This window comes from Toxorhynchites rutilus, chromosome 3 (assembly GCF_029784135.1).
Source record: "Toxorhynchites rutilus septentrionalis strain SRP chromosome 3, ASM2978413v1, whole genome shotgun sequence".
NCBI classification, from domain to species: domain Eukaryota; kingdom Metazoa; phylum Arthropoda; class Insecta; order Diptera; family Culicidae; genus Toxorhynchites; species Toxorhynchites rutilus.
Genome location: NC_073746.1, coordinates 78,370,902 through 78,386,703, shown reverse-complemented (window position 1 = coordinate 78,386,703; position 15,802 = coordinate 78,370,902). Strand labels below are relative to the sequence as shown.

At 45.1% G+C, this 15,802-nt stretch overlaps 1 protein-coding gene across 1 annotated transcript; it reads right to left on the bottom strand.

The window, feature by feature from the left end:
• Window positions 1-3,492: 3,492 nt before the first annotated feature.
• On the bottom strand, window positions 3,493-8,814 carry LOC129773261 (uncharacterized). Its single transcript, XM_055776859.1, has 3 exons — window positions 6,003-8,814; window positions 5,485-5,947; window positions 3,493-5,419 (listed from the first exon to the last, which is right to left on the bottom strand). The coding sequence occupies exons 1-3, from the start codon at window positions 8,812-8,814 to the stop codon at window positions 3,493-3,495; spliced, it is 5,202 nt and encodes a 1,733-aa protein (XP_055632834.1).
• Window positions 8,815-15,802: the final 6,988 nt, after the last annotated feature.

Genomic DNA, 15,802 nt, shown 5'->3' with positions numbered 1-15,802 from the left:
ATAGATTCAAATCATAGCTGTGTGCTGTGAAGGGATCATTTTGGTCAACTTTTGGGAGCGGAGAGTTGAAACAATAAAGAATACATATACATACTTTATGCCAGATATTCACTTTAAATTTCGTGTGACCACCATGAATGACAGCTTGGCATCCATGTCACATTAATTCATCGAGTTTAGCCGTATGTTCTGGTTCGATTTTGTTCCACTCGGTTCCAATTACTTACGGTAGCCATTTATTTTTTTAATTTCAACTTCCAAATAAACCACAAATGTTCTATTGGGTTAAGGTAAGGTTATAGTTAATGACATTGTGCTCGTCACTCCAGAAATATGATTTTTCTTTCTGTATATCAATTTTGTACCAGTTTCGGGGTATGCTTTGGATCTTAATTTTGCAGCTGGAATGAAATAATGAACGAATACAAACGGTTTTCAAGTTATACTTGTAACAAATTTGATTTTATAATTGTATCTGATTACAAAAAAGTATATAAAGTCTGTCAAGCCAGTTGTTCTGGAATTGATCCGATACTTTCGTCACTACCAGTCGGAAGGGATTTCAAATCATGTTCAAATCTTGTTCTTTTATATGAGGAAAATATGTTCCAAGTTGAACTTGCTGTAAAAAGCCTTGACAAATGCAATACAATTTCCTTATTTATGGTCTTCTATACTGTTTCGTCGTATGTTCCATCATCATTCACTGACATTCATTCAACACATTCATTGCGAATGTGTTCAACTGAACCTTACATTTCAGATTTGGAAATGTTTGCCGAAGATCGCAAATTTTAGAGTATTCATTAAGGTTTTTGTGGCAATTTTTGCTAATCATTGTCATCTTCAAAGCGTAGTGAATTTCTCTTGCACAAGGGGGGAATTCCCCACCGGTTGAAAATCACTGATATACAGTCTTGGATTTCTTTTCACTGTATATAATCGAATCCTGTGTATAATCGAGTCAAAAAAATGGTTTTGTTCGTTTTTTATGCATATATTTTTCGTTTATTAAAACTAAAAGAAGAATTTATATTTTATTCATCCCCTAATGTCAGAAAACACGAACAGTGATTGGACATGAGTCGGGAGAAGGTGCGAATAAAGTCTCGACTCAAGTCCAGACTTTTGAACCATGGTTTGAGGCTAACCTTAGGGATAATCGAGTGAAGCCACTGGCCCAATTCATCTTCGTTCCATTTGCGTTGCCAGTTAGCGATGGTATTTTCACGGACTAAAGAGTAAAATTCATTGAAGGCGATTTGACGCTGATAAATATCGCCTTCAATCGCACCTACCTTTGCTAATGAGTCAGCCCTCTCATTACCCGGAATTGAGCAATGAGAAGGGACCCACACAAAGGTAACAGCATCTGGATAAAGCACTCAAAATTTCTCGTATTCTCTCAAGGAAGTACGGCGAGTGCTTTTCCGGCCTCACTGAACGGATAGCTTCGACAGAGCTAAGACTATCCGTTACAATGTAATAGTGTTCAACAGGTCGTGAGGCGACGCTGTCCAGCGCCCAGTGTATCGCTGCCAATTCAGCAATATACACTGAGCAAGGAAACTGAAGACTATGGGAGGTGCTGAAAATTTTGTTGAACACTCCAAATCCTGTGAACTCGTTTATAGTGGACCCATCAGTAAAGTACATATTATCACAATTGATACCCCCATACTTTGCATCGAAGATCGTTGGAGCGATCCTCGATCGTTGATAATCTGAATATTCATGGATATCTTGCTTCATGGACAGATCAAAATGTACAGAGGAATTGATGTAGTCAGGAAAACAAACACGGTTGGGAATATACGAAGAAGGATCAACCTGCATGGAGATGAATTCATGATATGGCCTCATGAATCCAGAGTGAGAATTTAGCTCGATCAGCTGCTCAAAATTTCCGATCACCAATGGGTTCATAACCTTACACCGGATGAGGAACCGAAGACATAATAAATTGAAGCGATCTTTTAGTGGGAGTACGCCTGCCAAAACCTCGAGGCTCATGGTATGCGTTGAGGGCATACATCCCAACGCAATACGGAGACAAAGATACTGAATTCGCTCGAGTTTACTTAAGTGTGTTTTGGCAGCTGATTGAAAACAGAAACTGCCATACTCCATCACTGAGAGAATAGTTGTTCTATACAACATTATAAGATCTTCGGGTGCTGGTCTATGCTTCCTAGAAAAAACCACCATCTCTGTTTTCTCCGTGGAGAATTCGATCCCTAGCCCAATGGCCCAGGTTGAAAAATTGTTCAAAGTATCTTGTAAGGGTTCTTGTAGGTCGGATTCTGTTGATCCTACGACAGAGACCACTCCATCATCTGCAAGTTGTCTTAGGCTGCAATTTTGTGTAAGGCAATTGTCGATGTCGCTTACATAGAAGTTGTACAAAAGGGGGCTTAAACATGAGCCCTGGGGGAGGCCCATGTAAGAGACCCGACTTACTGCCGAATCTCCGTGAGAAAAGTTCAAATGCTTCTCACAAAGCAAGTTGTTCAAGCACTGATTGCCGCAGTACTTGTTTCTTATTTGCGGCACCTTCTAAATCACTTCAACTGAACGCGAATTATTCTCGACTGACTCGAAACACCTGCACCGAATTCTCGAATACTTTCTTTCGCTCGTTTCAAATTAAAACTTTTGAACACCGTCCGTTCGTTAATCCAACTTGTTTCTTTCGTCTCTATCTGTATACTCTTTTTCTCTTGTCTTCCTATTTACAATGTGTTTTTGTGTTGTTTGTGTATTGTCAACAAGGCGTGTTTCACCGCCTGTCTCTGGTTTCGCACAGTGTGTGATGTGTGTAAAAACTGGTAAGTATTAATTATGTGTTCTTATTTTTATATGCACTCACCATACCATCGTGTAGGTGAGTATTAGTGAACATTCCGGCCGCCAATGAAATTTCGTTCGTTCATTTGAACATCAGCGGTGGAATCATATTCCATGGAGGACCTGGAGGATAGGTCGGTATTGTTGCTTCAGCAGGAGACGGCTACGCATCGTCGACGTCGCACGACATGGAAACGTCCTTGATTGTTTCTGTGGGGAAGAAGAATTCGTACGACGACTGGCAATGAGTAGTGTAAAAGGAGAACTTAACTTGCGTTAAGCCTCGGTCACGGGGCCGGGGTTGCCGCACCCCAAGGGGTCGGGATTACCGAACCCACATGACGAGACTTTTTTTTCTTATTAGAGATGTTCCTCGAACGCATTTCTTCTTTGATGTGGTTGCTTCACAGGGCTGGCGCTGTCTTGGGTTCTGGTGCATCGTTGATCTTGTAGTAGATGGAAAACTGTAATTAAACACGGTTGTATCGATCGGAAGAGAACACAAACGGGAGTACTTAACTGCTGTCAAGTCTCAGCCGGGGGCTCCGAAAAGCCCACACGGCGAGGCCTTGTTCTCTTTACAGATGCACCAGGAAAACGCTCGATACCCCCGAGCTTGGGCCAGTACCCCGTACTAGCGACTTCTCACTCTGAGCTAGGACCAGCTAGTTCTGGCGTCGGTGAAACGGATTCCGGATCGATCTCAACAGGAAGCAGGCACAGCTTAGAGATCGCACGTTGCATGATTCCGGAGCTGGTCTTCACGGTGGCTACTCGAACACGGCCATCGGTACCGGGATGCACGCTAAGCACGCGACCCAGGGCCCACTTCTGCGGTGGTAGCTGTTCATCCTTCAAGACGACGATGGACCCAACGGCAAGGTTATCCAATGCTTCAATCCACCGGTATCGATGTTGCAGCGTGGTGAGGTATTCAGTATGCCAGCGGTTCCAAAAATGCTGCGACAACTGCTGAACTCGTTCCCAGCGAGACAAACGATTCTCTGAAATGCTAGTCTTATCGGGATCAGGCATCGCGTTAAGCGGCCGACCGATCAAGAAGTGTCCTGGAGTCAGCGAGAGTTCGTCTGTTGGAGCGCCTGGCATTGGCGTAATCGGACGAGAGTTAAGCATTGCTTCAACTTGGCACAGAGCTGTCTGGAGTTCGGTCTCGGTCAAATGGGCATTTCCAAGAGTCCTGCGCAGATGCATCTTGGCGGACTTCACGCATGCCTCCCAGATTCCTCCAAACGACGGCGAGCGGGGCGGAATGAAGTGGAATTCGATTCCATCATCCGTGCACTCTCTGGCTACAGCATCCTGATGGTGTTGGGACTGGAAGAGTTTCCTCAGTTCCCCTAGCTCTCGCTGTGCACCGACGAAGTTGGTCGCATTATCGCAGAAGATGTGGCTCGGCTTTCCCCTTCGACTGACGAATCGACCAAGGCTGGCGATGAATGCTGCGGTCGTCAGATCGGTGACGAGGTCGAGATGCGCAGCTTTTGTAGCCATACAGACGTACACCACAATGTAGGCCTTGAAAAACGGTGTTCGCTTGTTCCTTAACGCGGTTCGAACGTAGAATGGCCCAGCAAGGTCGACACCAACGTTTTGGAATGGGTACGCCTGGTTGACCCGAACTGGTGGAAGGTTGCCCATCAGCTGCTGCAACGACTGAGGTTTGGCTCGCGTACACGTGACGCATCGATGAACGACCTTTCGCACAAGGTTCCGACCGCCAAGAGGCCAAAATCTCTGACGGAGGGACGAAAGTAGCAATCCTGGACCAGCGTGCAGAGTCTTGAGGTGCTCTCGTCGACAGATCATCTCAGTGAGTCGATGGTTAGCAGGTAGCACGATGGGATGTCTCTCGTCGATCGGTATTCGCGCGAAGTGCAACCGGCCGCCAACTCGGATTATTCCGTCCACAATCTGGGGATGTAAGAAACGGAGCTTCGACTTTCTGTCCACCTGGCCAGAACTAGTGAGGTGCCGTATCTCGATGTCAAAGCACTGCCCTTGGACTCTGCGAATCAGCATCAACAAGGCGTGGTCGATGTCTTCGGGAGTCAGCGGTCCAACAACGCGTGGTTGGTTTTGTGCGTGACGACGACAGTTTTCGCAGAATCGCCAGAGGAGGGCAGCCACTCGGAGCACTTGACGAATGCTGTGGTAGCGATCGATGATATCGGGTGGTTGTTGGTCAGCAACTGGAAGGGCCACTGTCTTACGAGTCTCAAGAATCTCCGTGGTAGCTCTGGAATAGGGTACGGTTTCGGGCCACGGAGAAGTCTCGGAGTGCAACCACGTCGGTCCGTTCCACCACAACGAAGCGTCGAGAAGTTCATCGAGGTCTTTTCCACGGGAGATTAAATCTGCGGGATTATCTTCTGACGGGACGTGGTGCCACACAGCATGAGACGTGAGCTCTTGTATTTCTGCCACACGGTTCGCTACAAACGTCTTCCAGGTTGACGGTGTGGCCAAGATCCAGTTCAGCACGATCGTTGAATCAGTCCACAGGTATGTCGTTGCTGAAACGTCGACGCTGTCCAAAACCTTCGTGAGAAGTCTGGAGAGGAGCTGCGCTGCGCACAACTCAAGGCGAGGAATAGTCGTCGTTTGGATCGGAGCAACCTTGGATTTTGCGCTGAGAAGACGTACGGTACACGTTCCAGCAGCGAAAACGGAGCGAAGATATATGCATGCGCCATAGGCGTCCTCCGAAGCATCGCTGAAGCCATGAATCTCCAGGCGTGTGTAACCCGGACACGAACATGTACGAGTGCGACGAGTTTCTGCCGAAAACAGGTCCAATCGTGGGCGAACTGATCGGGTACTGGTGTGTCCCAGTCAAGCTGCAGCTTCCACAATCCTTGAAGCTTGATTTTAGCCCTGGCGATCGTCGGACCAATCAACCCCAGTGGATCAAAAAGGCTGCTGATGTCGGAAAGTACCGTTCTCTTAGTTGGCGTTGCGTGTTCCTTCCACTTTGGAGTCTTGAAGAGAAGGTTATCCGTTTCTGGCTCCCAACGAAGGCCAAGTGCTGTCACGGAGAAGTCGTCGTTCAAGTCGCGCAATGTTGCAGTATCTCGCAGCTCTGGTGGAATTCCGTTTAACACAGCTTCGGAATTGGATGACCACTGGCGGGGCACGGGGCACTACTGGTGCCGTAGGTGACAGTGCGAAGTTGAAACACCTTGAGCGGGAGAACAGGATCGTCACGCCGCAGAATTCGCTGGAAAGGTTGGTCTGACTCGTGGACCATGACTTGACGGTACATCTTCTCAATGTCAGCTGAGACGACGTAGTTGTGGAATCTGAAGCGTAAAACGATTGTGACATCTGTGTATCTTGGATGGTTGGCCCGGAGAGAAGAACATCGTTGAGCGACAGGCCCGACTTGGAACGGCACGACGCATCGAAAACAACGCGCATCTTTGTCGTGGTACTCTCTGGCTTCATGACAGCGTGATGAGGGAGGAAATACTGCGGCTGGAGATCCTCTTCGGCAGATTTCACCTCGTACATATGACCTAAGTTGAGGTACTCACGGTTAAACTCCTGGTACAACGCTTTCTTCATAGGGTTTGCAGCGAACGAACGTTCCAGCCCGTAGAAACGTTTTGTAGCGTTGTAGCGGTTGTCTCGTAGCTGCCCAAGTAGCTCCTCACGTTTGGGAAGTCTCACAACGTAGCGTCCATCGGCGTTGCGAACGGTGTTAGCGGTGAAGTGCTCTTCGCAGTACCGTTCTGACGGTGACCATCCCTTGTTGTTCTGGATCTCTTCAAGCTGCCAGAAACGATTGACCAGCTCGTTGATGGTGCAAGGGTTGCTGAACTGGCACCTTTGCGAATCACTGTGGTCGTGGTTGTTCAGCACACATTTTCCGAAAACGACCCAACCGAACTCGGTGCTTTGCAGCAGAGGCAAGTCATCTCCAAGCGAAATACGACCATAACGGAGCACACGGAGGAAATGTGCTGCACCCAGGATAATGTCAATGTTTCCAGTAACCGCAAATGTAGGATCGGCAAGATCCAGATGGCGAGGAATGGACCAGTGACGAGTGTCTACCGTCGACTGTGGAAGCTTCACAGTGATTGATGGCAGCACCAACATCGTGTCCTTGATGGTGAACGGCGACACTCGCGAGAAGATCGTCACCGTGGACTGGTAATCAACCGATGTTGTAGCATTACCGATTCCGCTGACGGTGATTGAATTCGGTAGACGAATACGTGGGAGCTGCAGTCGATCACATGCAGCCTTCGACACGAAACTACGTTGGGAAGCACAGTCCAACAAGCAGCGCACGGTGCAAACTCGACCTCTACTGTCCCTGATGTTCACCATGGCGGTTGGTAGGAAGACAGCTTCTGGAATCGTCCCCGCAGAATGCGTAACGAGAGCGTACTGTGGGTTTCCAGAAGAGCCATTGACGTTGTAGTTGTTCGACGTAGAGGGAGACTGTTGCTGGACGGCGACTGTGGTGGCGGACTTCGCGGTTTGCGAAACGGATGCTACATGGGCTTGTGGAGCAGAAGAGTTTTGTTGCTGGAGTGCCACGCAGCAGCTGGTATTAGACTGACTGCCCGAACCGACACCTGAATCGGTAGAATCCAAGTGCAGAAGAGTATGGTGCTTCTTGGAGCACACACGACATCTCTGGGCAGAACAGGTCCTCGCATAGTGAGAGTTTGAACGCATGCAGTTCATACACAGCCGGTTTCGCCGCACGAGCTCCGATCGTTGGGTGACGGTCATCTTGCGGAACTCGGGACACTGGTAGAGGTAGTGCGCTTGACCGCACTTGACGCATGGTTTCGACGACTGGATGACACTGGCTGCAGCTGAACTGGACGGTTCAGACTGTGCTGCTGCAGGAAACGAAACGAACTTGGTAGGTGGAGGCAGAGGGCGAGGCGGCATGGAGCGTGGAGCAGACTGGGAGACGATAGGAGAGACGGCTTGCAAAACTCGAGCATAATTCTGGAGGTAATTGACCATGGAAACGTACGAAGGCATTGCTGTTGACTCCTCGTTGATATGGTCGAAATCTCGGGCGGTACCTCCCAGAACAGCGGCGATGTTATCGGCGTCGAGTTTGGCGCAGTGATTCTCCCATTCGCGTAACGTACTCGGATCGAGACGGACAGACAACAGGTAAACAAGAAGAGAACTCCAACGATCGGCCGGTTCTCCCAAATTCTTGAGAACGGAAATTTGTTGTTCAAAACGGTCCACCAAGGTCAGAAGTTCTTCGGCGCTCTCCTTGCGCATCGTTGGGGTATCGAAGAGGGTTTTGATGTGGCATTTGATCAGCTGACGTTTATTCTGGAACCGCAGACGCAACGATCGCCAGGCGTCTTTGTATCCCTGCTCGCTGATTTTTATCGGGTCGAGGATGCGCGCTGCTTCTCCATGCACTAGGCCCTTCAAATAGTGCATCTTCTCTACCGCACTGATATCGTCACGAGAACCAACCGCTGACTCAAACGAATCGCAAAAAACACACCAGTCTTCCAGTTTCCCGCTAAATTTAGGCAAAATCAACTCCGGTAGCCGTATGTTGAGAGGTCTCACCGGAGGCGGAGGATTTACGGACGCTGAACCACTGGATTTCTTCAATTTACTCATGTAAAACGCGCGCAGCGCGTAATACCGGGTGTCAAAATCGATACGCTCACCTTTTAAGTCAACGGGCTCCTCTTCGGTGGAGAAACTCTCCAGTTTCGCGACGATCCGATGGTAATCATCATAGAACTGCTCCAACTTCTCTGCCCACGCTCCTACCTGTCCTTGGATCTTCTCCGTCTTGTCGAATTCCTGCACGTAGAACTCCAGCAACCCCAAGGAATCGACGATGTTGTCCTTGGTGTGCTCCAGCTCGCTAATTACATTCACACTATTTTCCTCTTCGGTGGCTACGGCCAACTTTTTTTTCGCACTATTTCTCTCCGCCATTTTCCTTTCTCTCGGTAGTGTCACTCCCGGTTCGCGCACTAATTCAACCTCCAAGAATCACTTCTCCACAATCGAAATCAATTTCAATTTATTTTTGTGAAAACTTTTGCCAGAAATATTTTCTTCACTTTAATCGTCTATCGGGCACACCGTCATCGCTGCAGATCGACCAAAACAAACAGCGAACAAAACAGCCGACGCTGTGAATGATTCTGTCGCTTGTTGCTGTTGTTTGTTCACTGCACAATATTGTACTTACGGTGTGAATACTGTACTTTTTTTCTCGATGGCGGATTCTTGGAGGGAACACTTTCACGATGGCGAATTATCACTCGGGGACACTAACGACGTTGATTTTCTGAGCACTTTCAGTCACCACTTGATCGAAAATTATCTTTTCGCGATCAATCTGCTTGTTTGTAAACACGATGTATAATGTTCACAAACTTTACAGCACACTGATCCGGCTCGAAGGACCAAATTATGTTCAAGCACTGATTGCCGCAGTACTTGTTTCTTATTTGCGGCACCTTCTAAATCACTTCAACTGAACGCGAATTATTCTCGACTGACTCGAAACACCTGCACCGAATTCTCGAATACTTTCTTTCGCTCGTTTCAAATTAAAACTTTTGAACACCGTCCGTTCGTTAATCCAACTTGTTTCTTTCGTCTCTATTTGTATACTCTTTTTCTCTTGTCTTCCTATTTACAATGTGTTTTTGTGTTGTTTGTGTATTGTCAACAAGGCGTGTTTCACCGCCTGTCTCTGGTTTCGCACAGTGTGTGATGTGTGTAAAAACTGGTAAGTATTAATTATGTGTTCTTATTTTCTAGGTGTATGGTGAGTGCATCGTGTAGCTGAGTATTTACATATTTCTTTTAATTTCATTTCAGGTATTCTTTAGGTAAGTAGTGAACACAAGTTATATAACATATTATTCAATAGAGGCGGCAGACCCCGAGAGTGTAATTTGTCTGTCAAAACCTCTATTGAAACAGAATCAAAGGCCCCCTTTATGTCCAAGAATACTGAAGCCATTTGTTTTTTTCCGGCGTAAGCCATTTGAATTTCTGAAGAAAGCAACGCAAGACAATCATTCGTCCCCTTGCCCCTGCGGAACCCATATTGTGTATCTGAGAGTAGGCCATTCGTCTCAACCCATCGATCAAGGCGAAACAAGATCATTTTCTCCAACAATTTCCGTATATAGACAGCATTGCTATTGGGCGGTACAAATTGAAGTCGGACGCGGGTTTTCCGGGTTTTTGAATAGCTATAACTCGTACTTGTCTCCAATCATCTGGAACAATATTATGCTCCAGAAACCGATTGAATAAATTCAACAAGCGATGTTTCGCCACATCAGGGAGGTTTTTCAACAAGTGGAACTTAATTCTATCCGATCCCGGAGCAGAATTGTTACATGAAAGGAGAGCAAGAGAGAATTCTACCATCGAAAACTCGGAATCAAGATCGCACCTATCTTATGGTATATCTCGAACAATTTTTTGCACAGGAGCGGAATCAGGACAAACCTTCCGTGCAAAATTAAAAATCCATCGATGTGAATATTCTTCGCTTTCATTTGTTGAAGAGCGATTTCTCATGTTTCGAGCCACTTTCCATAATTTTTTCATTGACGTTTCTCGTGACAAACCTCCCACGAAATTTCGCCAATAAGCACGTTTTTTCCCTTTGATTAAGTTTTTAAATTGATTTTCAAGGTCCAAATACGATTGAAAATTTTCAATGGTTCCACGTTTCCGAAAAGCTTTGAATGCGTTGGCTATCCCACCATGGATTGGGAGGCCTTCGACGAATAGTGGAGCCTGGGATGGGTTTCGTTTGAGCGCGAACCGCGCTGTCATAGATCAAACGAGAAAAGAAGTTATACTCCTCCAATGGAGGTAAACCATCTCTGGAATTGATGGCTAGAGCAACCGCGTCCGCATATTTTTTCCAGTCAATGTGTCTTGTGAGGTCATATGCCATGTTTATAGATTCAGAAGAATTCGACCCAATGGTGATGGAAATTTTGATTGGAAAGTGATCACTACCGTTGGGGTCCTGGATTACATTCCACTTGCAATCTAACGATAGTGAATTCGAGCAAAGCGAGAGGTCAAGAGCACTTGGGTTAGCAGGAGGTTTAGGTACACGTGTTGTTTCCCCAGTGTTCAAAAGTGTCATATGGAAGCTGTTACAAAGATCATATATCAACAGTGAACGATTGCCGTCGTACTGTTCCCCCCAGGCAGTTCCGTGAGAGTTGAAGTCTCCCAAGATCAATCGTGGCTCAGGAAGGAGTGAGCAGATGTCAACAAGTTGCTTGCGGCTAACCGCAGCTCTCGGAGGCCAATACAAGCTGACAATACAGAGGTCTTTTCCTCTGATGTTTGCATGACAAGCAACAGCTTCAATCCCTCCAATAGGTGGAAGGTCAATTCGAAAAAATGAGTGGCACTTATTGATCCCCAATAGCACCCCTCCGTATCTGTCATCACGGTCCAAGCGTATAATATTAAAATCGTGGAAAGAGAGATCATCACGCGAAGAAAGCCAAGTTTCGGACAGAGCAAAAACATCACAATTGAACTTATGAATTAAAAATTTGAATGTATCCAATTTAGGGATAAGACTACGACAATTCCACTGTAAAACAGTGATATATCCGACCTCTCTATTTGAATTAGACATCAAGAGAGATAATCATTGCAAGGAGGGGCCATGTTTGCATCAATTGTTGCAAAATTGTCTTTAATACTGGAAGCATTGAGATGACAATGGTTCTGATGGAGTCGGAAACATTAAAGCATGTGAAGATTTGAGCCACAAGGTCAGTCAACTTTATAAATCCCGATTGGGAAGTTGAACTTGACGGTAAAATAGGGACAGTTGGGGTTTCTGATGTCCCTTCGAGTGCTGGGTCGTTCGAAGGTGAATTATTCCCACGGAAGCCAGGAGGAACCTGATTTTGCTTGTCCGCTGCACTCGATTTTTTAGGCATGCTAACAGAGGGTATAACCGGAGGGGCTTGTCCTTGAACTTTGGGAGTGGTCACATTTTTGCGCCGGAGATTCCCTTGGAAGATGTACGGTGTGCCCTCGTTAGCGTTAGCTGTATCCGCTTCCATTTCGTCAACTGGCAGCGAAGCGAAGACATTGTTTGCGGTTAAAGGTTGTTGCTGTTGGGCCAATGGAGAAGCGCCCTTCAAAATTTCCGCAAAAGTGCGCTTCGAGCGTTCCTTTAAAGAGCGCTTCTGCTTCTCCCAGCGACTCTTGTAAGTTTCACAAGCCGAGAGCACGTGCGGAGTTCCTCCGCAATATGGACACTTTTGCTCAATCGCACTGCAGTATTTGTCCACATGTTGCTCTCCGCAAGTGGCACAGCGCTCCTTGTTGGCGCAGTAAGCTGCTGTGTGACCAACTGACTTGCATTTCAGGCAAGTCATGGGCTTTGGCACGAAGAGTCGCAGCGGTAGCCTCAATTTGTCCACCATAACGTAGTCAGGGAGGGCGGAGCCAGCAAAAGTGACTCTAAACGAGTCGGACGGCGTAAATTTCGATTCTTTCCCTTCCTGGGAGACTTTGCCGAGTTGTCGGCATTCTAAGATTTTAACCTTAATCAAAGGCAGCTTTTTAAATCTGCCATCTCCTTCCATAATTGATTTGCACGTCAGACCCGTTTCGGTTATCACCTCCGAGATTTCTACGTCATGGGAAGGCACGTAGACACGATATTCCAGGGTAAACCTCTGGTCGACGACAATACCGTTTGCGTCTTTCCGATCAGCCACGACAACACGCAGTTTGGTCGGTCTAACCTTCGTAATTTCTGTCACGGAGGAGTATCTTACCAGATCTTTCATGATCTGAATAACATTAAGTGCTTTTCCGTTTGGCTTAGGCCTGAAGAAAACAACCCACGGACCAGTTCCAGGTGCATCTTCAGGATAGACCTTGACACGTGGAGAGAAGACAACAGGAGGAGGAGGAGATGACGAGGATTGAAGGGGATCGGGGACAACAGGATGGGGAGGCGAAATCTGAGCTGGGGTAGGAGCGAGGGGGGTTGGAGAGGAGATATTTGCAGGTTTTTTAGAGGGGGGCTTGCTAGAGTTAGCAGACTCGTCCCCGGACGAAACATCCTCTGATGTAGGAACGCGTTTAAGTGTCTTCGCTGTTCCTTTATTAGTTTTTTCTAGCAGAGGGGAGTCATCATCAGAGATCTCCATATCTGGAGATCCTCCCCCTCCTTCTGCCATTCTGTAATTGGTACTTATAATCTAATATTTTGTTTTAATAATAATAATAATTAAAAAAAAAAAAAATAAATCTTATATCTTATTTATTTCTATTCACCACAATGCACCCCAGTGCTGATGAACTGGCAACCGCTGCTTGCTTCTCAATCGGAGCGCTTGAGCGCTCGGTACTATCACACACCACTAAGAAGTGATGATCTCCTTCACACTGCTGTAAGTGAGTAGCGAATCGCGTTGGTATTGTGTGCGTGCAACTGAGCACCGATGTCCGACTTCGATTGCGATGGCGACAAATCGGCGAAAACTGAAAGCCGGCTGGCCTTGCCAGGCTTTGATGATTCTACTTTTCTCACTAATTCCGAGTTCACACTGCGTTTTACGATATCTCGAACAGTTCGAAAACGCGCGAAAAAAGCACACCCGGGCGATAAAAAAAAAATAAAATAACAGCCAACGGTAACCGAAAACAATGCTCCGAATACAACGGAGACGCTCAAAGCACATAACCGGTTACTCGAAGCTTATGCCGAAGAATGACACCCTAACGTTGAAAGGTTACATTTTTTCTTGAATTAAATCATAGTTAAAAAGCTAGAAAAAATAAAATATCAAACTGTATATAATCGATTCACGAATTGAATCACATATAAGCGAGTCTGTATATAATCGAGTCCGACTTGTACAAACAATGTTCCGGACAATGCTATTTTTATCTATACATAATATATTTCTGTAGTCATAGATTTATTTGATTCAATCCAAAAAAAATCAATCCCAAGCAATTACTACACACAATCACAGTCCTATGTCAAGATACCGTCCGTCCCCCTTAGGCCCAGACCCATCAACTTTTTAGTTTGTCCGTCAATGGCTCCGAATTCTTCGACACCACAGGATGCCATCGAGGCTCAAACCATGAATCTACCTGCACAGAAAATGGTTAAACATGATTGAGTCACTTGAAAAATTATGATGTTGCAATAGTCCACCTCCTACGTGTTTGACTGTTTGCTTCAAACATTCCCTTTTTGGACTTTCGTCGGTTCGTTGTCATTTACATGTGATACCATCTGACTCAAATAATATTATTTTAGTCTCATCTAATCAAATTACCTTCTTCCGGTCATCAATTGCCCAATTAATGTGATATTGTACCAACTTTAACCATTCATTAATGTTTTTTCTCTGAGAGCCACGGTTTCTTGAGCGTCACTCGATCCTTTGGAACCATGTTTATGAAGGCGATTTCGCACGGTTTGAGGTGTCACATGGATGCAAAACTCACGCTCGCTCTATATGTTTTGTAAATTTAGAAGATGATAAACCCTGTTAATTTAAGAATTTTTTTTATGGAGGTCCTAATAACGTTTCTCTTATGAAAGAACCACTCTTTTTGAACATTTGAACCTTTATAGCAACCTTATAGGGTGTGGGAAAGCTAGAACTTGCAGTTCGCACGTAGTCCTCCGACATCGACCACCATGTGCGAGTTATGATAGACTTCATGGTCTTCACCAATGAACGAGGTAATCAGCAGCCTAGTGCTTCAACTTACGCCCAAATCGAATAATCCAACGGGTTATAGTCCGGACTGCTAGGGAGCCACAAATCTTTCGGCCAAAACTTCAAACTCTCAGATTTTTGTAAAAATTGGTAGTTTTGTATTTTTATGGCAAAACATTTGACCCGTTTTTTTACATTTTCAATAGGGTGACCATTTCCATTTTAGGGTTGTCCGAAAAATCAACGTTTTCCTCTTTTTCCCAAAAATGACTTTTTCATAACTTTTGAACAGCTAGGCCGATTCAGATGATCGATATATCAAATTAAAGCAAAAAATTGTTTTTTGAAAAAATACCACACCTGCAGAAAATTCGAACTCTGCTCTCGTTATCATTGATTGTATTCGTTTTTTATTGTTTTCATAGTCTCGGGACCCAAGGCGCTATGTTTTTTTTACATTTTTTCTGAATAGCCGAGTTTTTTTCACATAACATATGTCGAAACCAGAGAGGCGTTTTTCTCGTTTTTGAGTTACTATTTTTCAAAGTTAACCGATGGTTCGAAAAATCTATTTTTTCCTCTTTTTTCCAACACAAAAATTCATAACTTCTGATCTACTGGACCGACTCAGATGATAGATACATAAAATTAAAGCCAATTAGATAGTCTTTTTTTAACAATATTAGACTTGCGAAAAAAGGGATTTTGATTTAGTAATTATTTATGGTATTAGTTTTTTTATAGTTTACATAGTTTCTGGAGCAGGGATGCTATATTTGTTTCTATTTTTTCTTGAAAGAAGAGATTGTTCTACATAACATATCCAAAAATCAGAGATGTATAATTTTTTTTGTTTTTAAGTTTTGGTTTTTCAAAGTTAACGTGTTTTCAGTCTTCGTTCAATATTTCTATGCGACCAGACTGGATGCACGCGACTAGAATTCAATTAATTGGCAAATGTGTCATTTTTTCAAAAGAAGGTTAGCTAATTGGCTTTAATTTGATATATCGATCATCTGGATCGACCCAGTAGTTCAAATATGATAAATCTTTTTTGGAAAAAAGGGAAAAATTATTTTTTGGACCATCGGTTAATTTTGAAAAATCATAACTCAAAAACGAAAAAAACGCCGCTTTGGTTTCGACATATGTTATGTGAAAAATCCTCAGCTTTTCAGAAAAAAATATAAAAAATATAGCACCCTTGGTCAAGAGAC